Raw genomic sequence first — 20,873 nt, 5'->3', positions numbered from 1 at the left:
TGGGTGGATCACCTGACATCAGGTGTTTGAGACCAGCCTGGCAAACATGGTGAAACCCTGTCTCTACTAAAAATACAAATATTAGCTGGGTGTGGTGGCACACACCTGTAATCCCGGCTATTCAGGAGACTAAGGCAGGAGAATCGCTTGAGCTGGGGAGGTGGAGGTTGCAGTGAGCTGAGATTGTACCATTGTACTCCAGCCTGGGTGACAGAGTGAGACTCTGTCTCAAAAAAAAAAAAGAAAGATTAGCTATCCCATAGCATGTGGGATAGCTAATTAGGTGCGGAGAGATTGGAAGCACTTAGTAGATAATGACTATAGTTCAGCTGAGACTACAGTCTAGGACATAAACCAGAATAGTGGCAGTGGAGATGGAGAAGAAGGGGTAAATTTGGCTCTTTGGGTGAGATGAACATAATTAAAGGCCAAGTGAGAATGTATTTATTTTAGATGTTGGGTTTTGAATTTATTGAGTTGAGGCTGTGTCTAATCAGCTGGAGATGTTCTCTTTGAATGTAAACTTGTTTGAAATGCTGAATATAATAGGGAAGGGAAGTCCCTAAGTTTGGTCCATCAGACCTCATTCAGACTTGGTAGTGGCACGCAGTGGAGACAGTGGTTCTGGTTTAGGATCCTGTCTGTCACTTCACTGTCTAATCTTGAGCGATTTACTTAGCCACGCAGGTCTTAACATTCTCAGCTGTAGGATGTTCATAATAGATAGGAATAATATAGGTGCCTTCGTTAAAATAGGTACTCAACAAATGATAATTTTTGTTTTTACTGTACTTTATTTGCCTTCTATATTCTCATTTTCTCATGAATATACATTAAAGTTTGCCAGTGGCTACCTGAGGTGTTACATAATATCACAAAAGATTGAATGCAGAAGCAGATATGAGAATCCTACTTTCTTCTATTAAGCCAGACATTAAAGAGATTTGCAACAATTTAAACAATGATACTTTTTCTTTTTTTAAGACTAGTCAAGTGCTATACTTTTTCATTAAATTTTTTATTGTTGAAAAACAATCATATAAGCAACAGTAAACATACTGTGCTAACATGTAATTATTATTGTCACTTAAAAACACATTTATGAATATTTAACTTTTCTGTTAATTTTTAATATAAAAATATTAATAGCACTCACATAAAGAAACATCTCTGGTGTACATAATAATCTTTCAAAGTTGTAAAGGAATCCTGAAATTAAAAAAGCTTGAGAACTGCTGATATAGAGGCATGAGAGTGGTAACCAGTAGGGTAGCTTTAACTTCTTAGGATCTAAGCTGCACCAAACTAATTTTAATAAAATTGGTCTATTGTGACAACTGACAAGAAATTGATGAAGAGTCTGGTAGAGGTGATCTGGAAGGGAATGATAAGGTGGAATTATAGCTGGGACATGGAGAGAAATGATAGGCCTAGAAAGGCTGGTTTTACATTTATTTATTTATTTATTTAAGGCAGAGTCTTGCTCTGTTGGCCAGGCTGGAGTGGGAGTGGCATAACCTCGGCTCACTGCAACCTCTGTCTGCCAGGTTCAAGCAATTCTCCTGCCTCAGCCTTCTGAGTAGCTTTGATTACAGGTGCATGCCACCTCATCTGGCCAATTTTTGTATTTTTAGTAGAGATGGGGTTTCACCATCTTTACAAGGCTGGTCTTGAACTCCTGATCCACCTGCCTCGGCCTCCCAAAGTGCTGGGATTACAGATGTGAGCCACTGAGCCAGTGAAAGTGTTGTTTGATACAGAGCTAGCCTCTCTCTTTATTCAGTTCTTTCCACTGTGTTGTACCACTTCCTAAGAGTGCTTTAGGATGTAGGATTCTGACAATATAGTCGAAGAGTTTTTGTTTTGTAGACATATCACACTTTTGGCATGCAATGGGGACAGTTCCTGGAAAGGGTCTGTTATCTGCAGAAGGCTATTTCACCACTTGAGGCTTTGAAGAACTGAAGATCAGCTGACTTAGTTTAAAACTATTCATGTTCCCAGCAGCTTTAGGATAGCAAACCAACTCTGGGTCATCTTTATTTAAAGCCCCTCTTTAAAATCCTGTAGAGAGGGGCTTTTGTTAATTGTGACTAGTTCTTTGGGAGAAAGAGTAATATGATGGTGTTCCTTTCTCTGTTCTGTCTTTAAAGATGGTTTAAAGAATTTACTGGGGTTGACTGATAACCAGCATTCACAGGTCAAGCATGGGTCATAATCTATTTTCCAGTCTGTGCATGTTGAAAGCACCTTTGCAAAAAAATTATAACTGAGGAAATTATGACAGTGAATGAGATCAGACCTAACTGACTCCATCTTGCTTTTAACCTTTAAGCTGTCCGTGTTAATTCCTGGTCATAGCCAAACTAACTTTGGGAAGAAATCCAGTTCATGTTTTGTTTCATGAGACAAAATTGATGATGAAAGCCCCTTCCTGAATAGATTCCCTTCTTGTCTGGGGACCAGTCTGCCTTTGCAGGACCAACAAATTAGCTACAAGATTAGAAATAACAGTTTAGGGGTCATGCAGCTTTTGGCTCCAAGAGTCTGAACCTCCCCTGAGGATAATATCATTATTGTAAAACCTAAGATTAGTGCTTGAGATATTTTGCAGACCTGCACTTGGTGGATCAGCTGATACCACCCGGATTGGTAATCTGACTCAACCACTTCTGCCATCCTACCCAGGAACAGAAGACAGCAAGAAAACCTCACTTCAACCCCGGCATAATTCCATCTCCAACCTGACCAATTAGCATTCCCACTTCCCAAGCCCCTACCCACCAAATTATCTTTAAAAATTCTGATACCCAAATCCTGGGGAGACTGCGTTGAGTAATAATAAAACTCCAGGGGCCGGGCGCAGTGGCTCATACCTGTAATCCCGGTACTTTTGGAGGCTGAGGCAGGCGGATCCCGTGGTCAAGAGATCAAGACCATCCTGGCCAACATGGTGAAAACTTGTTTCTACTAAAAATACAAAAATTAGCTGGGCACGGTGGCACGTGCCTGTAGTCTCAGCTACTTGGGAGGCTGAGGCAGGAGAATCACTTGAATCCAGGAGGTGGAGGTTGCAGTGAGCTGAAATCACACCAGTGCAGTCCAGCCCTGGGTGACACAGCAAGACTCTGTCTCAAAAACAAAACAAAACAAACAAACAAAACACAAAAAACAAAAATTCCGGTCTCCTGGACAGCCAGCTCTGTGTGATTTACTCTTTCTTCACTGCAATTCCCTTATCTTGATAAATTGGCTCTGTCTAGACAGGGGGCAAGGTGAACCCACTGGGCAGTTACAATGCCACTCAAGGTCTGAAATGAAAAGTTTAATATTTTCACTTACATTAAAGAGAAGAAAACAAGTAAAAAACAGAAAAACAAAATAAAAAATAGCATTAAAAAATACAATTACATTGTCTTTTCCTAGCCGTCAAATTTTTCTTTTGCAAAAGAATCTTGTGAAACAGATTAAAGGCTTTAAAAGAAACAAAAACAAAACTTCTAAATGTCAGGGTGAAATCTGCAAAATAAAAGACTTCTTTTGCATTTTATCAGTCACACTTCAGAAAGGTTTCAGTTCTATGCAATCCAATCTTTTTCCACTTTTAAAAAGTGAATTTGCTTTTACTTAACACTTTTAGAATAGGTAGGTATTTTCAAATAGTTTTGCAATTAAAGACAAAAAGTATAATTTTTGCGGTGAAATAGTGACTAGTTGGCAAATAGTGTCCCCTTGTGTAAAACAGAATTCTTAATTCTCAGAAATGGAGTCCTAAAACTAGTACTGGTCTTGCAAATCAAGTTTTGCAGCTTTGGGAAAGGTTCCCTTTTGGCTCACGGCTTAACTGGCTCCGCCCAGCTGCTGAAATGTGATAAAGTTGTAACAAAACCGGAAGTTGGCTAGGCTGCCTTCGCTTCTCAAGGTAAGTGTCCCCTCTTTTTCTTCATGTCAAAGCTCTTTGCAAAGCGTTAAAAATCGAATCCAGCTCAGCAACGGACTAGAGAGCCAGCGCCTGTGTTGACCAGGGCAGTCGGCCAGGAAGAATGAGTGCTTTATTCCCAGACTATGTTCTGGAGCTTGAATTGAGCTAATGAGCGTTCACTAACAAGTTAGGCTAATATGTCCCACGACATTGACTAACAAGCTTTAATTCCAAGAAGTGGGTGGTTATAAGCAGAAAAGTGTTTGGGATCCTGAAAATCATAGACTATATTCTTGCAGTAGTTTTTTTTGTTTTTAATTTTAAATTTAAAACTGTGGGAACTCCTTTTTATATCTAAAGCTAATGGCACGATTACCTATATATGGGTTACTTAGAGCCTTATTTGTTTTTTTAAAAGTCTTTTTATCTAGAACTCAGTCTCCTTGCGCCCTACTCCCTAACCCTGGTGTATCCTTAAAATTTCAGAAAGACTCCAGGGTGACAAGGTGTTGTCTCTGCACGCACTTTTGTGTATGCTTGTCATGCTGCCCTAAAGGGGAAAGGGGATTTTCCAAATTGTAAATGTGTTGTTAGGAATATTTCTTAACATAGCTAAACTTTTCAGTTCAGATATTTTCATTTGCTTCTGTATTTTTAAAAAGTGGTAATATTTGATTATACTTAGAACAGAGGTGGGGGGCTTAATCTGATCTATCAGTTTATTGAAAACAAAGACCTTTTAAAAGAAGTTTTTCTATTGGGCAGGCACAATGGCTCACGCCTGTAATCCCAGCACTTTGGGAGGCCCAGGTGGGCAGATCACCTGAGGTCAGGAGTTCAAGGCCAGCCTGGCCAACATGGAGAAACCTCATCTCTACTAAAAATACAAAAATTAGCCAGGCATGGTGGTGCATGCCTGTAATCCCAGCTACTCATGAGGCTGAGGCTGGAGAATTGCTTGGACTCGGTAGGCAGAAGTTGCAGCGAGCCAAGATCTCGACATTGCACTCCAGCCTGGGCAACAAGAGCAAAACTCTGCCTCGAAAAAAAAAAAAAAAAATTAAAAAAAAAATAAATAAATAAATAAAAAAAGAAGATGATTTTATTGGGTTGGAGAAGTGAGTTTTAATTCATCATTTAGTTAGCCAGTATGTTGATTTTTTTTTTGTGAAGTGTACTGTTTCACACCTGTCCGATTTTTTTACCGTCAGATTTTCTCATAATTCATGTAACAATCACATTGCATGAGTACTGTTTTGAAGGTTGTTTGCTAGTCAGAATGAAAAGAGATCAATGTGTAGGACACCTTTACTGATATCCAGAGGTTTACCACAAGACAAATCACCAAATGTGGCAGAAAAGCATGATAAAATTTATTAGGAAAAGCTAAAGCTTATGGAGTGAAGAGTTATTTCAGTTTGCTGGAATTAGGCAAGATTCCAAGAAAGGAAGACAATTTTATATGGGGAGACTTTGATAATGCTGATCATTGTGCTAGATATTTTGGAGATACTATTTTATTTAATCCTCATGCAAGACCTTGATATTGGTATCATTGTCTCTAACAAGCGAGAAAACTAAGGCTCAGTGATGTTAAATAATTTGCCCAGGGTCACTAAGGTGGTGCTTGCTGGATTACATAAATGGACAGATTCAAACCTAGGTCTGTGATATACACTTCATCGTATCATAGGACAGTAGTTTAAATGGATCTTGAAAGAGGGGAAAAGGTCTTCTTATTAAAACAAAAATAGTGAAAGTAACATAAAATGTTTAAAAGTAGAAAAAAGAAAAAAATCTAACCACCTTCAAATCAGTTTCTATATGGTCTTTACATTTGCATACTTTGTAGTGTTTTTTAAAATTATAAAACACTATATGCTTTAAAAGATATACATTATAAAGGGGATTAAAGAAAGGAAGCCCACTCCTCTTCCCATCCTGAAAACACATACTTTCCTAAGTGGTAAACAATGTTGAGAACAATTGGAAGGATGTATAGAGGTTTTTCTCTTTTCCTTTTAAGTTATGTATATTTTGGTCCATTCCATATCATTTTGCAGTTTGGTTGTTTTGATTCCTCAGTGGAGCATGAGGATGTGTTCTCTTAAGAAATTGCAGATTCATGTCTTGGGATTTTTGTGAAATGAGTTCATACTTGGAACGTACTTAAAACAATGTGTATCTCCTAGAATACACTCAATAATTATTAGCTGATGTATTTGTTATCTGTTTATCCTATTCATTCTTGTTAGTGGATAACCAGTATTATATAGTTTGATTATAGTCTAGTTTATTTTTGTAACCAATTAAATTATCCAACATTTTTGCTATTGGAAATAATTCTTGCATAACTGTATCGGTTTTTCTGTAAGACACATTTCTAAAAGTGAAATTCCTAGGTCAGAGGATAAACATTTTTAGTTTACTAAGATATTGTTAACATCTAAAAATGTGGCAGTTTACCATTGTCCCTGTGGATGAGAGAGCTCATTTCTTCACATCCTTGCTTATATGGGATATTATTACTTTTTTGTATATTATGTGAGATAATGGAGAATACACAATTCTACCTAGTTTGAGAGTAGTGTACAGAGATTTTTGTGTCTTATTTTTCCATGTAACACATATTTATTTTTATATGGATAGGAATTTGATCAATGGAAAAATAGAGATCCCATTTAGAAGGCAAAACTTCAGGAGAAAAAAGAGAAGCTTATTCCTGGAATAGCAGATGGCACATTATTACAGTATAGGGGAAAAAAAATCCTTGAAATTTGGGTTGTGCTGAAAAGTATAAAACATTAATATCGAGTGCCTTTTTTCCTTAATCTAATAATTCTTGGGAAGCTGCTGAGTGTTTTGTGGGGAGAGGAGAGATATAATGAGAATTGTACCTTAGGAAAATTATCCTGTGTCAAAGAGATACAGAAACAGGGAGACCAACTGAGAGTGTTTTACTAATCTGGGTGACAGGTAATGAAGTCTTCATGCTTGGAGGTGGCGGCAGAAAGGAAAACAGTAGACACATGCAATAGAATGGAAAGTAGAAGAGAGTTGCAAGAGGGATAGGTAGTGTGGAATTGGTGGAGGTAGAATCTGTAGAGCTTGTGTGGAAGTTGGGGACTGAACGCGTGTTTGGAATCCAATCCTGAGAGTTCGGGGTTTGAAATCCTGCTGATGAGAAATGTGTTCACAGACCACCATCAGATTAGGAAAGTGAGGTTCCAGAACTAGTCTGGAGGAAAAAATGAATTTCATTTCAGACAAATTGAATTTATTGTCATCTAAACAGAAATCCATACCCAGTTGGAAATCTGTGTAACAGCACTGTGGAGGTGTGGCGTGGGGCAATTGAAAAATTTAAGAAATATTATCCTAGAGGTTATAATTGAGGCTGTGAAATTGATGATCCTACAGAGAAATAGGACAAAAAAATGGGGGTTGGGGGAAGAAAAAAAAGCCAAGAGAAAAAGTCTTGGAGAAGCATGCCTTCATAAAAGAGGAACCAGACTTAAAATATTTTACAATGACTATTTCTGACATTTGATTTTGGTTCTAGTTAGATTTCCTTACTGCTTCCAAAAAATGTGGCGGAAAAACGTGATAAACTTTATTAGTAAAAAACTGGCTGAGCGCAGTGGCTCACGCCTGTAATCCCAGCACTTTGGGAAGCTGAGGTGGGAGGAGCATGAGGTCAGGAGTTTGAGACCAGCCTGGCCAGCACAGTGAAACCCCGTTTCTGCTAAAAATACAAAAAATTAACTGGCGTGATGGTGTGACCCTGTAATTCTAGCTACTTGGGAGGCTGAGTCAGAAGAATCACTTGAACCCAGGAGATGAAGGCTGCAGTGAGCTGAGATCGAGTCACTGCACTCCAGCCTCGGTGATAGAGTGAGACCCTTGTCTCAAAAAACAAACAAAACAAAACAAAAAACAAAAAACCTAACACTTAGGAGTTTCTGTGGAGAGAGCAGTCCCCCGCAAAGTCCATTTTCACTTTTTTCTTTCTACATTTGATTCTCCCATTGCTCCAATTCAAATCATCCTCATTCAGAATCCTTCTTCCTCCATAATGCCTTCTTTATTTACCATGTCAGCCCTAAGGGTCTGATTTGAAGCTATGGGTAGTTTGGCGATCAAAACCTCACAAAGTAGGCCAGAGACCATAATTTTCACCTCGCATTTGTTATAACTTTGGCGAGTGTCTTAATCAGTGCCCTATTTTACATATTGGGGACAATACTACCTCCCATAGTTCCCTGGGTTGTGAGGAATGCATATTAAGTCCTTGACATGATGTCTAATATGTTTTAAGTCTTCAGTAATTGTTAAGTTTTCTATTTCTATTGTTAACTTTAATATTTCTATTATTACTTCTTCCATACCTCTGAATTACTATAATGAAATGCAATTTTAGAATTTCTGTCCCTGTGTGATCTTAGGCACTATTTTTTTTTATAAGCTCTGTGAGCTTCAGTTTCCATACCAGTAAAAAACCAACCAATCAAACAAACAAAAAAACCCTTGTATGTTTCTTCCAAGAATTAACACTCACACATGTAAAGGAGGACTGTGATGACTGGAATAGAGCAGGCATGCAATACATAGTGACGTTATTAAATTATAGATTAATACTGTTTACTTTTGTTTTAGCTATTAGTTTTTGGTGTTTAGAGAAGGGGCCATTCCACTTAGCACTGAATTTTGTTTTAAGGAAAGGATGATTGTGAGGGCTACATGGAATGATCCAAATGAAACCTGTATATCATGTAATAAGATATTTGTTTCCAGTCATTTTTCCAGAAAATGAATCAAGAAAATGGAAAAATTGGTCAGGTGAGATGACTCATGTCTGTAAACCTAACACAATGAGAGGCCAAGGTGGGAGGATTGCTTGAGATCTGAAGATCAAGACCAACCTGGGTAACATAGCGAGACCCTGTCTCTAAAAAAAAAAAAAAATCAACTGGGTATGGTGGTGTGCGCCTGTCATCCCAGCTACTCTGGAGGGTGAGGCTGAGGTGGGAGGATTGCTTGACCCTGAGAGGTGGAGGTTGTAGTGAGCCAATATCGTACCACTGCTCTCCAGCCTGGGCACCACAGTAAGATGAGACCCTCTCTCTCTCTCTCTCAAAAAAAAAAAAAAAAAAAGATTAAAAATAGAAAGAAAATTGAAAGTTACTTGCTGATAGTGCTGTGATTAGGGAAACTAGGATTAGATTGTAGAGTTTCAAATTACTTTGTTTTTCCAGATTTATCTTACTTTCACTCAAACTCTAAAATCTTTTTCAGAAGTCTTTCCTACTGGCCAGGCACGGTGGCTCATGCCTATGATCCCAGCACTTTGGGAGGCCGAGGCAGGCGGATCACCTGAGTTCAGGAGTTTAAGACCAGCCTGGCCAACATGGTGAAACCCTGTCTCCACTAAAAATACAAAAATTAAGTGGGCATGTTGTCAGGTGCCTGTAATCCCAGCTACTTGGGAGGCCAAGGCAGGAGAATCGCTTGAACCCAGGAGGTGGAGGTTGCAGTGAGCTGAGATCACACCATGGTACTCCAGCCTGGGCGATAGAGTGAGACTCCATCTCAAAAAAAAAAAAAAAAAAAGAAAAGAAGTCTTTCCTACCATCTTAAGTTGTCAGATCTGACAGATCTTGAATTAGTATTGAATGTGCCATTTTTTTGTTCTTTGTTTTTTAGAAACTTCTCTGAAAATGTCATAACTCTGTTAATGTAAGGAAATCACTTTTCTTCACTTCTCTGAAAATGGAGTCTGAAACATTTTTGTCTGGGGAAGTGGAAATACTTGCCCTGTTTTAATTTCCCTATAATTTGAGCTATCAAAGTCATCTTAGCTTTGGTGTAGAAGTTTTCTATGAAGGTAAAATTAAATTGCTAGAAAGAAAAGGAGCACATTTTCTGAAATATTTTAGATTTGAACAAATTAAATACAGATGCAAGAAACATGCAAAAATCTCAGTTTATCTAAGCCCAGTAGTGTTCAGAAGAAATTAGCACATATTGAGGAGATGGAAAGTTAATAGTGATGATAATATAAATAGTGGCAATTATCATTTGTTGACAACTTACTGTTTTCAGGCATCAATGGATTTTTACATCCATATTTTCCAGCGCTTTAGTTCTATGAAATAAATCTCTACATTGCTACTCAGTCTCTTATAAAGCGATTTAACATTCTGAATGAGGTAGGCAAACTTAGATCTCAACGTTTGTCCCGGTAGCCCCCCACTCACACTGTTTGTCCCTGTGCAACATGGATCTTTGCTGAACCTCTTTACTTTCACCTTCTTTCTAAACAGGGAACAGTGATGTTGAGGGAAAAGAACATGGTGATTGCAGTTAGATTTTGGTTCAAATCCTAAAAGTATGTGTGATTTAGGGTATATTCCTTAACCTCAGTTTCCTCATCTCTAATATGAAGAGAAATCTGCTGCTTATATGGATTCCATCAGCTGTGGTGTCTAACTTCCAGGTCGTCACCAATTATTTGTTTCTCTTCTTCTTTCTCTATGTCCCCCTTCCTTCTACTCTACAGTAAAACGACAATCCTTTTCTTTCCCTTTGTCCCAGAAATTTTATTGCTGTCTGTATATGTCTTGTGCTTCGTCTTAACTTGCTGACTCTATCAATCTCCTGATCCTTCTGTGGTTTTACCTATTTTTCTTTTCTTTTTTTTTTTTTTATGAGTTGGAGCCTCCTTCTGTTGCCCAGGCTGGAGTGCAACGGTGCAATCTTTGGCTCACTGCAACCTCTGCCTCCTGGGTTCAAGCAATTCTCCTGCCTCAGCCTCCCGAGTAGCTGGGATTATAGGTGCCTGCCACTACACCTGGGCTTGCTACTGCCCGGCTAATTTTTGTATTTTTAGCAGAGACTGGGTTTCACCATATTGGTCAGGCTCGTCTCTTGGTCAGGCTGGTCTCGAACTCCTGACCTTGTGATCCACCCTCCTTGGCCCCCCAATGTGCTGGGATTACAGGTGTGAGCCACTGCGCTCAGCTGGTTTTATCAACTTTTCTAAAAGTCTTTCTCCCTAATGCTGCTATTCAACAGGTGAACACCTATTTCCACCTCTATCTCCCCTAGTCTACCAGGTTTGCCCCAAATTCTAGATGAAATGCTGAGCTAACAAATGTATACTGTTCCAAAATTAGTTTCTAATTCAGTTTGGAATTTTAATTTTATTTTCTATTAGAAGCAATATGTAAAAGAAAAACAAAACGACCCCAATTCATTATGCCAAGGGGAAAAATTAAGCTGAAAGCTGAGTCATATAAGCAACTGCATTTCCTTTTGTTTCTAAGTAGAGAGCGACAGATAAAAGGTTAAATATCTCCACAGGTAGCTACTGTATGTTCACTTTATCTTATGTAAAGTGCCAACTTACTGAGCATAAGCCAATGCATACTTGGTTATTTCCTGACCTGCTCATTTTGTCTCGGAACATGTGAATGATAAGTTCCTCTTTCCCCTCCAGCCCACTTTTCCGCTTTAGACATTGAAGCCCTCCAAGTCATCTTGGGAGAAAGGCACAGACAATAGACTGTTTCTGTGATTCTGTTTTTTTTTTTTTTTTTTTTTTTTTTTTTTTTCCCAGGCATTGATTGTCCTTAGCCTGGCAAAATAAATTTCTAGGTTGATTAAAACCTGCCATAGATACTTTTCAGTTTCCAAATATTATAAATGGAGATCCTGTTTTCAGGTCAAAAGGCTATAAATAAAAGCATGTCTAAGACATAAATTAATTAAAATGTATTGCACTTGTGCCCAAATAAAATAGAACAATGTCATTGTAATTCTTGTAATAAAATAAACTGAAAACAATATTTAGTAGGAAGTGGCTCTTTACCTTGAACATTGTAGAATGTAATTGATGGATGAAAAGAAGCAAGAATGTAATTAGTGGAAACTCTGAAAGGAGCTTCCAAGTGACTTAAGGATTGCTGTGTTTTTATATTATAGTTAGTTAAACAGCAACCTTTCTCATGCAGAAGATTACTGTGAGAATGTTAATTTATTAGCCATATTTATACTTTTTGTTCAGGCTCACAAATGGAATGAAGAGAGTATAAGGCATTTTCCGTTGGATAAATCCAATTCCTATCTCAAAAAATTCTCCCTGTTGCTTAGTCTGTTTGTTCCTTTAATTCTGAGAACTTTCCTTTTTTACTGAAATTCTTGACACTCGTAATTTAGAATTTGATTCAAGGCTGAAACTTAATGGTCTATGTATGCCATAAAGTAATATTCATCAGACTGCGGGTTAAGATCCATTGGTAGATTGTGAAATAACAATTCAGTAGGGTGTAACCAGAATAAAACAAAAAGGGAAGAAATAGGAAACATATACTTTTATAACATATAGTAAAGTTCAATAATGTTTCATGAAATGTTTGTTGGGTTATAACGTAAAAATATTTCTTACTTTTTGATGTAGTAAACAAAAATTAAAACCCCTGCATATTGAAAAGAAAAAAAGAGACCCTTTTCCAAATTATTTTGTCATTTTATAGTGAACTATTTTGGCTAAGTTTTTGCTTTTTACATCTTATTCTTCATAATTAAGAATTCCTTGTTGCCTCATACCTATACATTAATTAAGACTCCCAGTACTTGCTTACACTCATATCTTAGGTAATGTAGAGTGGGTGTTACTGGACTGAGTTCCCACAATTTTTTTTGTGTGCATGTTAACTTTTGAACTCCTTTGATGCCTTGATTTAAAGTAAATGACTAACGAGAGCTAGAACTTGAATGCAATATAACTAGACATGATTCACTATTTGTTAGCTAAATCATCTGACATGATTTTAAAAGGTGTGTTTTCTCTTTTTTTCTTATTCTCACATGTTCTTGGAGTTGCACAATACTAAGACATTTAATGACCAATTTATTTTGGCCGGGCGCGGTGGCTCAAGCCTGTAATCCCAGCACTTTGGGAGGCCGAGGTGGGTGGATCACGAGGTCAAGAGATCGAGACCATCCTGGTCAACATGGTGAAACCCCGTCTCTACTAAAACTACAAAAAAAAATTAGCTGGGCATGGTGGCACGTGCCTGTAATCCCAGCTACTCAGGAGGCTGAGGCAGGAGAATTGCCTGAACCCAGGAGGCAGAGGTTGCGGTGAGCCGAGATTGCGCCATTGCACTCCAGCCTGGGTAACAAGAGCGAAACTCCGTCTCAAAAAAAAAAAAAAAAAAAATTTATTTTAAGAAACCTTTTGTTAACACATACTCCTTTTACCAATGACTTGCTAACATCTAAATATTTTTGATTGAATTCTTCTAGTTTTGTCTGAATTTTACTTTGTAATAAATATATTCTCTTGATTAACATCAGTTGCTTCGGTGTCCCACAATCAAATAATAATTACATTTTCATCTAAGTACTATAATTTTATATTTATGTAATAAAGAATATACTTTTTTGAGGTTTTATCTTTTTTTTTTATATTTAGAAAGCTTCAAGGTGTATTGTTTCATGTAGGTGTTATTACTACCGATACTTTCACCCCATTTGTTAAGCCCAAAACACTTCAAGCAACTTCAAGTTCATAAATTAATAAGGAGGCACAGACCTCTACCAGGACTAGACAGAATGTGTTCCAGGTTAGAAGGGGACAGCATGGCTCTATGATGTCTCCCATGGAACACTTGTGCTCTACTGTAATGAAGATTTTCTTCCCGAAAATCTGAATGTGACGTTTTAGATCCTCTGGTTGTTGGTGGTTAGTAGTCTCCCGATTCTAATGGTGTGCTGGAATCAGGTGGTTGCCTAGAAGGTCAATCCAAGCTCCTAGGCGCCCCCACTCTTATAGGCCTCAATTATCCACCTGTGAGGCTCAGGAGGGCTGACCAACCTGAAGGTTGAAAAAACTTGCTTAAATGAGGAATGGTCATTTCAGCATAAACTGTACTTAATTCTAGTGTAGATACTGTTTTCATTCTGGAGATGGTGAGTCCCAGGAGATCATGGCCAAGAAGATGTTCTAAGTGGCTTCCTCCGAGAGTTTATGCCCAAGAGGGAGCCATCTGGCCACTTGCCGCTTCTTACATTTCTAATAGCTGTTCCATTTCCTTAAGGGCTGCTGTTAAATCATTTACTTGATTGTTATATATGATTTGCTGTTCTAGGAATCAGACTCTTTCTTCTTTCATCTCCAACTTTACCTTTAAGGCCTGTAATTCCTCCATCTGCTTTTTTGTTGTTTCATTAAAAAGCTTCGGCTCCTCTTGCAAAGTTTCTAACAGCAACATAGAGTCCGTATGATCAGTAGTGGATTCTTGTTGTGATGCCAGGGTCTCACTACCTAAAGCTGGATCGAGGCCCTTGCTCTCCAAAATTGCCAAACAATTGTCCTGAAACTTCTCTAGCAGCTCTACCTTCTGGGTCAGGTCCTTCAGCTCTCCCTGAGTTTCAGTCAACTTTGGGTGCAACTGCTTGTTGACGGCTTCCAAGAGCTGGTTCTTGTCCTTGAGCTCTTCCTCTGATTTTTGCTTACTTAGTGGTTTGTAACCTTTTCTGACATTCCTTCTGGTGGTGGTGTCAGTAGCTTTCATTTGCCTATTCTCTCATCTCAGTTTGGTGATTTTTGTAACATCATTCTCTGGACCTCCTGAATGAAGCTGTTTGGAAACATCAACTTCTTTGGACCTAACAGGTAAGAGACTCTTAGAAGTGGCCTGAATTTGTGTGTCTGCGGGCTGGCCGCTGCTTAGTGCAAAGGTGGGCTGCAGGCAATACACTGTTTTAGACACAATGGTCATAACAAGGAGGCACAGCTGAGCCCTGCAGTCCTTGTTGCTCTCGTTCAAAGCGACAAGGTTTTATCTTTATATGAAATATCAGGTTTTATCTTTATATGAAACGTGTAGAACATGGTGTAAGCAGTCATCATACCCTTTTACTAAGCACTTGTCTTTCAGGTAAGAAAGAAAACTGTACAAATCTCATCAGGTTTGGGAGTATTTCAGTTAGAGAATCAGGATAACTGCTCTTTTAGTCTTTTGAAATAATAAATCTCTCTCTGTTTTGGGCTGACAAAATAAATCTTTTTTGTTTAATCTTCTATTTTGTATAGACAACAGAATGTGAATATTAATTTAAGAAAATCGTACATAATTGGTACAAGTCCTTTCTGTTCTTAAGGATGATTTCATAATATAATAGCTGACTGTTGACAATCTACAATTTTAACTTAAATGTTTCCCAGGCCTCCTATTTTGTAATTATTTGATCTGTCAGTATAGGTTGCCTAATGAATTAATTAATTCATTAACTTTTTTTGAAAAAAAGTTGTACCTTAAAATACTAACTGGAAAACCATAATTAGCTATTATATTGAAAATAGAACTTTATGTTGAACAGTAAGCATTTGACAGAGGACAAAGAAGTCACCATTGTACAAGTCCCTCTCTGACCTTGTTATATTTTCCTAATCAATGATGGTTGTTGGTGTCTTAGTCACTTCCCTTTCTTGTCTTATACTTCTGGCTCAAATAATTCCCAATATGCTTTTCCACTTTGCTTTCCTAAAATCATAAAATTTTAGAATTGAAGGTGGCCTTGAATTTCTTCTGGTTCACTTGCTGCATTTTGCAACTGACGAAACAGATTTAGTGACTTGGTTGATGCTATTCAGCTGTTTAGGGCATAGCAGAGACTGGGCATTAAGTTTTGTTTCCATTTTCATCTGACAGAAAGTTAGTGCCAAATAAATATTTGTTAAACGGAAGTAACTATTTTCACTATACCGTTCTTTAGGTAAGTGGCACATTACTACATTTAATCTTCTTAATAATGGCAAAGTCGATTAAATTGTGATGTTCCTTCCCCTCTCCCTCCTTCCCTCCCTCCCTTCTTTTTTCCCTCCCTCCAACCCCAGACTGGAGTGCAGTAGCACAATCATAGCTCACTACAGCTTTGACCTCTTGGGTTCAAGGAGCCTACCTCCCACCTCAGCCTCTTGAGTAGCTGGGACTACAGGCAGCCACTGTGCCTGGCTATTTTTTTTTTTTTTTTTTTTTTTTTTCAGTTTTTGGAGAGACGGGGTCTCACTGTGTTGCCCAGGCTGGTCTTGAACTCCTGGCATCAAGTGATTCTCCTGCCATAGCCTCCCAAAGTGTTGGGATCATAGAACTCTTGTACCTTGCAGCAGTTATTTTCTTAAACATTCTGTCTCCTATAATCAACCATTATGTTTTTTTTTCTCCACTATGGAGAAACCTTAAGCTCCTTTTATGTTGTAGATGTTTTTCAGAAGCTCTTGCTTGGTTCATTTGTTTTTTCCACTCCTCCTTAAATGAATTCTCCCCCGCTTTCATGTTTGATAAATAGTGGGGTATATGGTACTGTTGGACTCTATGCTGTTTACTTAGTAGCTCCTGGCATTAGATGTAGGGCTGGTTAAAGTGTGTATCTCCCAGCACAATATCTGGGGTTTAACAGGAATTCCTGTAGGGGTTTAACAGGAATTCCTGTAGTTTAGCTTAGTGAGGGGTTTGTTTACATAACTATATATGCGTTTAATGCTGTAGATTTCCCCTTAAATACATTTGCTGCATCCCACAAATGTATTCTTTTAAATTTATTAGGTTGTATTTTATGGCCCAGAATGTAGTCTATCTTGGTGAACATTCTATGTGAGCTTGAGAAGAATGTATATTCTGTTGTTGCATGAAATAGTCTATAGATATCCATTATATCCAGTTGACTGATGTTGAATTCACCCACGTCCTTAATGATTTTCAGCCTGCTGGATCTGTGCATTTCTTGCATTTCTGTCTCTCTCTTTTTTTAAGTTTCTTTCTTTTTTTTTTTTTTTTTTTAAGTCAAGGTCTCACTCTGTTGCTCAGGCAGGAATGGAGTGGTATGAACATAGCTTACTACAACCTTCAACTCCTATGTGCAAGTCATCCTCCCTCCTAAGACTCCTGAGTAGCTGAGACGACTTGTGTAGTCCACCGCACTCACCTATTTATTTACTTACTGAGTTTTGTTTTTTACAGACAGAGTCTCATTATGTTGCCCAGGCTGGTCTTGAACTCCTGCCCTCATGTGATCTTCCTGCCTTGGCCTAACAAAATGCTGGGATTATAGGTGTGAGCCATGGTGCCCAGCCTGGATCTGTCCATTTCTGATAGTGGATTCATCTATTTCTCCATATAGCTCTAGTAGTTTTTGCTTCACTTATTTTGATGCTCTATTGTTAGGTGCATACACATTCAGGATTGTTATGTCTTCTTGGAGAATTGACCCCTTTGTTACTAGGTAAAGCTCTCTTTATCCCTGATAGCTTTCCTTGGTTTGAAGTCTACTGTCTGAAATTAATGTAGCTACTCCTGCTTTCTTTACGTTAGTGTTAACATAGTGTATCATTCTCTATCCATATACTTTTAATCTCTATGTGTCTTTATATTTAAAGTGGGTTCCCTGTAGAAAACATATAATTGAGTCTGTTTCCTGATTCACTTTGACAATCTCTGTCTTAATTGCTACATTTAGACAATTGACATTTAAAGTGATGAGTGATACACAAGCACAGCTTGTTTTATGGTACTTCACTTGATTATGCTTTGCAAATACTGTGTTTTTTACAAATTGAAGGTTTGTCTTTCTTAAAAAAATAAAATTATAAAAAATTTATCAAATTAGTAAAAAAAAAAGACAGAGTCTTGTTCTGTTTGCCAGGCTGGTTTCGAACTCCTGGGCTCAAGCAGTCTTTCTGCCCTGGCTTCCCAAAGTGCTGGGATTACAGGCATGAGCCACCGCATCCAGCCTTTTTTTTTTTTAAATTGAGATGGAGATCTTGCTTTATTAGCTAGGCTGGAGTGCAGTGGTGTGATCATAGCTCACTGCCACCTTGAATTCCTGGGCTCAAGGGATCCTCCTGCCTCAGCCTCTTCAGTACCTGGGGCCACAGGCAAGTACCACTACAACCAGCTTATTTTTTCATTTTTTGTAGACATGAGGTCTCTCTTGCCCAGGCTTGTGTTGAACTCCTCGACTCAAGGAATCTTTCATCCCCAGCCTTTCAAAGCGTTGGGATAATAGGGGTGAGGATGCCTTCAGCCCAGGGTTTGGAGACCAGCCCCCTTGTCCCATGCCTGGCTACAAATTGAAGGCTTGTGGCAGCTCCTCATTGAGCAAGTTTGTTAGCACCATTTTTCCAATAGCACATGCTCACTTTGTGTCTCGATGTCACATTTTGGTAAATTTCTATTTTATTATTTATTATTTGTTATTTTTATTTTTAATTAAAAAATGGAGTTGGGGGTCTCATTATATTGCCCAGGCTGGTCTTGAACTCCTGGGCTCAAGCTATCCTCCCAACTCGGCCTCCCAAAATGCTGGGATTACAGGTGTGAGCCACCGTGCCTAGCCACACTTTGGCAAGTTTCTGAACGTTTCCATTATATCTGTTATGGTGATCTGTGATCAGTGATCTTTGATGTTTCTGTTGTTTTGGAGAGACACAAACTGCACCCATACAAGATGGCAAACTTAACTGATAACTGTGTGTGTTCTGACTGTTTTACCAACAGACTATTCTCCAATCTCTCCTTTTCCTCAGGCCTCCCTATTCTCTGAGGCACAACAATATTGAAATTGGGCCAATTGAGAACCCTATAGTGGCCTGTAAGTGTTCAAGTGAAAGGAAGAGTCATGTATCTTTCACTTTCAATCAAAAGCTGGAAATGATTAACCTTAGTGAGGCATGCCGAAAGCCAAGACAGGCTGAAGGTCAGGCCTCTTGTTCCAGTTAGCCAAGTTGTAAATGCAAAGAAAAAGTACTTGAAGAAAATGGTTACTCCAGGGAATGTATGAATAATAAGGAGGCAAAACAGCCTTATTGTTGATATGGAGAAAGTTTTAGTGGTTTGGATAGAAGATCAAACCAGCCACAGCATTTCCTTGAGCCAAAGTCTAATCCAGAGCAAGGTTCTACCTTTCATTAATTCTGTGAAGGCTGAGAGAGGTAGGCCCCTAAGAGAGAGGTCTCTGCTCTATCTCACCATCCCTTATATCTTGTCATTTACTTCGCCGATATAGAAGCATACAAAGATAAGCACACATAAGCATATGTATATCCATATATAATTATATGTATGATTATTTTGAATGAACTTTCATGTTAGATTCAGTGTAAGAAAAACGTTTTTACTTTACCTTCAGTTATTCCTTCTCCAGTGCTCTGCTTTCTTTATGTAGATCTGAATTTCTGACCTTTATCATTTTCCTTTTCTCCTAAGAATTTCTAACTTTTCTTGTAAAATAGGTCTTACTGGCAACACATTGCCTCAATATTTGCTTGTCTGAGAAAGTCTTTTTTATTTTTTATTTTTATTTATTTATTTTTTAATTGAGATGGAGTCTCACTCTGTTGCCCAGGCTGGAGTGCAATGGTGAGATCTTGGCTCACTGCAACCTCCGCCTCCTGGGTTCAAGCGATTCTCCTGCCTCAGCCTCCTGAGTAGCTGGGATTATAGGCACGTGCCATAGCGCCCAGCTAATTTTTGTATTTTTAGTAGAGACGGGGTTTCACCATGTTGGCCAGGCTGGTCTCGAACTCCTGATCTCGTGATCCACCTGCCTTGGTCTCCCAAAGTGCTGGGATTACAGGCGTGAGCCACTGTAGCTGGCCTGTCTGAGAAAGTCTTTATATGTCTTCTCCACTTTTGAGAGATAATTTTTTGAGGTATAGAATTCTATGGTGCCACTTTTTTCTCTCAACACTTTAAATATTTCACTCTACTCTCTTTTTGCTTTTGTGGTTTCTGAGGAAAAGTCAGATACAGTTCTCGTCTTTGTTCATATCATTTTCCTCTAGCTTCTTTCAGGATTTTTTTTAAATGTTAGATTTCTGTATTGTGAAAATGATATGCTATATTAATCAGGGTTTTCCAAAGTTACAGATTAAAATTTTATTTATGTATGTTGTAGACATTTATTATGGAAATTGACTCGTGATTCTGAAAGCCTGCAAGTCTCAAAATCTGCTGTCTGTAAGTTGGAGAGGCAGGAAAGCTGCTGGTACACTTCAGTGTAAGCCCAAAGGCCTAAGAACCAGGGGAGCCCATAGTGCAACTCCTGGTCAGGTATGAGGGCCTTGGGTTGAGGAAAGGAGTGCTGGTGTTCAGTCCTGTGGTTTTGAGGCCCCAGTACTAGGGGCTTTGATGTCTGAGGGCAAGAGAAGAGGAATGTCTTAGATCAAGAAGAGGGAGTAATTCCCTCTTCCTCTGCTTTTTTATTCTATTTAGGCCCTCAAAGGATTAGATGATACCTACCCACTTTGGTGAAGTGATCTTTGTTACTCAGCCTACTGATTGAGATGCTAATCTCTTTCAGAAATACATTCATAGACACTCCAGAAATAATATTTTATCAGCTATCAGAACATCCCTCAGCCCAGTCAAGGGGTTATAAATTATATATAAACATATATATAATTGACATATAAATTAACCATCATGTATACCTAGATTTAGGTTTTTTTTTTTTTATTATCTCACTTGTTATTTTGTGTCTGATAATAAATAATTTGGGCAAAATTCTCAGTCGTTATTATTTCAAATAATTCTTCTGTTCCTTTTTCTCTTCTCCTTCTAGAATTCCTGTCCCATGTATGTTGTATCTTCTGTAGTTTCACAGTTCTTGGATGTTCTGTTGTTGTTGTTATTTCAGTCCTTTTTTTTTTTTCCAGTTTGGTATTTTTCTATTGAGATATCTTTAAGCTAAGAGATTCTTATCTCAGATATGTCCAGTCTACCCATAAGCCCATACTTCCCTTCTTTTAAAGTGTTTTTGATCTCCAGCATTTCTTTTTGATTCTGAGAATTTCCATCTCTGTGCATCTGTTCTTGCATGCCGTCTACATTATCCATTAGAGCATTTCACATCTTAATCATAATTGCTTTAAATTCCTGGTCTG

General features: G+C 38.3%; 2 protein-coding genes across 5 annotated transcripts in view; one reads left to right on the top strand and one right to left on the bottom strand.

Annotated features, from left to right (window-relative positions):
* Window positions 1–20,873, top strand: part of FRRS1 (ferric chelate reductase 1) — an 83,591-nt gene that overhangs the window by 21,038 nt on the left and 41,680 nt on the right. Inside the window, exons 1-2 of one of the 4 annotated variants that reach the window (XM_032262917.1) lie at window positions 18,354–18,580; window positions 19,886–20,040. The exons of 1 other annotated variant lie outside the window; for it this stretch is intronic. The gene's annotated coding sequence lies outside the window, so the exon portion shown is untranslated. Of the gene's footprint in view, window positions 1–3,681; window positions 3,923–14,655; window positions 14,669–18,353; window positions 18,581–19,885; window positions 20,041–20,873 lie in introns of those variants that run through there. 2 more of the 4 variants (XM_032262918.1, XM_032262919.1) reach the window with 2 other exon arrangements.
* On the bottom strand, window positions 13,383–14,724 carry LOC116539772 (small kinetochore-associated protein-like). The gene is given in 1 exon segment (XM_032262921.1): window positions 13,383–14,724. A coding segment is annotated over 1 exon segment (630 nt). The 5' UTR covers window positions 14,710–14,724; the 3' UTR covers window positions 13,383–14,079.

The sequence above is a fragment of the Sapajus apella genome, unplaced genomic scaffold, assembly GCF_009761245.1.
Source record: "Sapajus apella isolate SASKATOON/1434 unplaced genomic scaffold, GSC_monkey_1.0 scaffold133, whole genome shotgun sequence".
Lineage (NCBI taxonomy): Eukaryota > Metazoa > Chordata > Mammalia > Primates > Cebidae > Sapajus > Sapajus apella.
The sequence above is the reverse complement of the archived record's forward strand: the minus strand, read 5'-3'. Positions and strand labels throughout refer to the sequence as shown.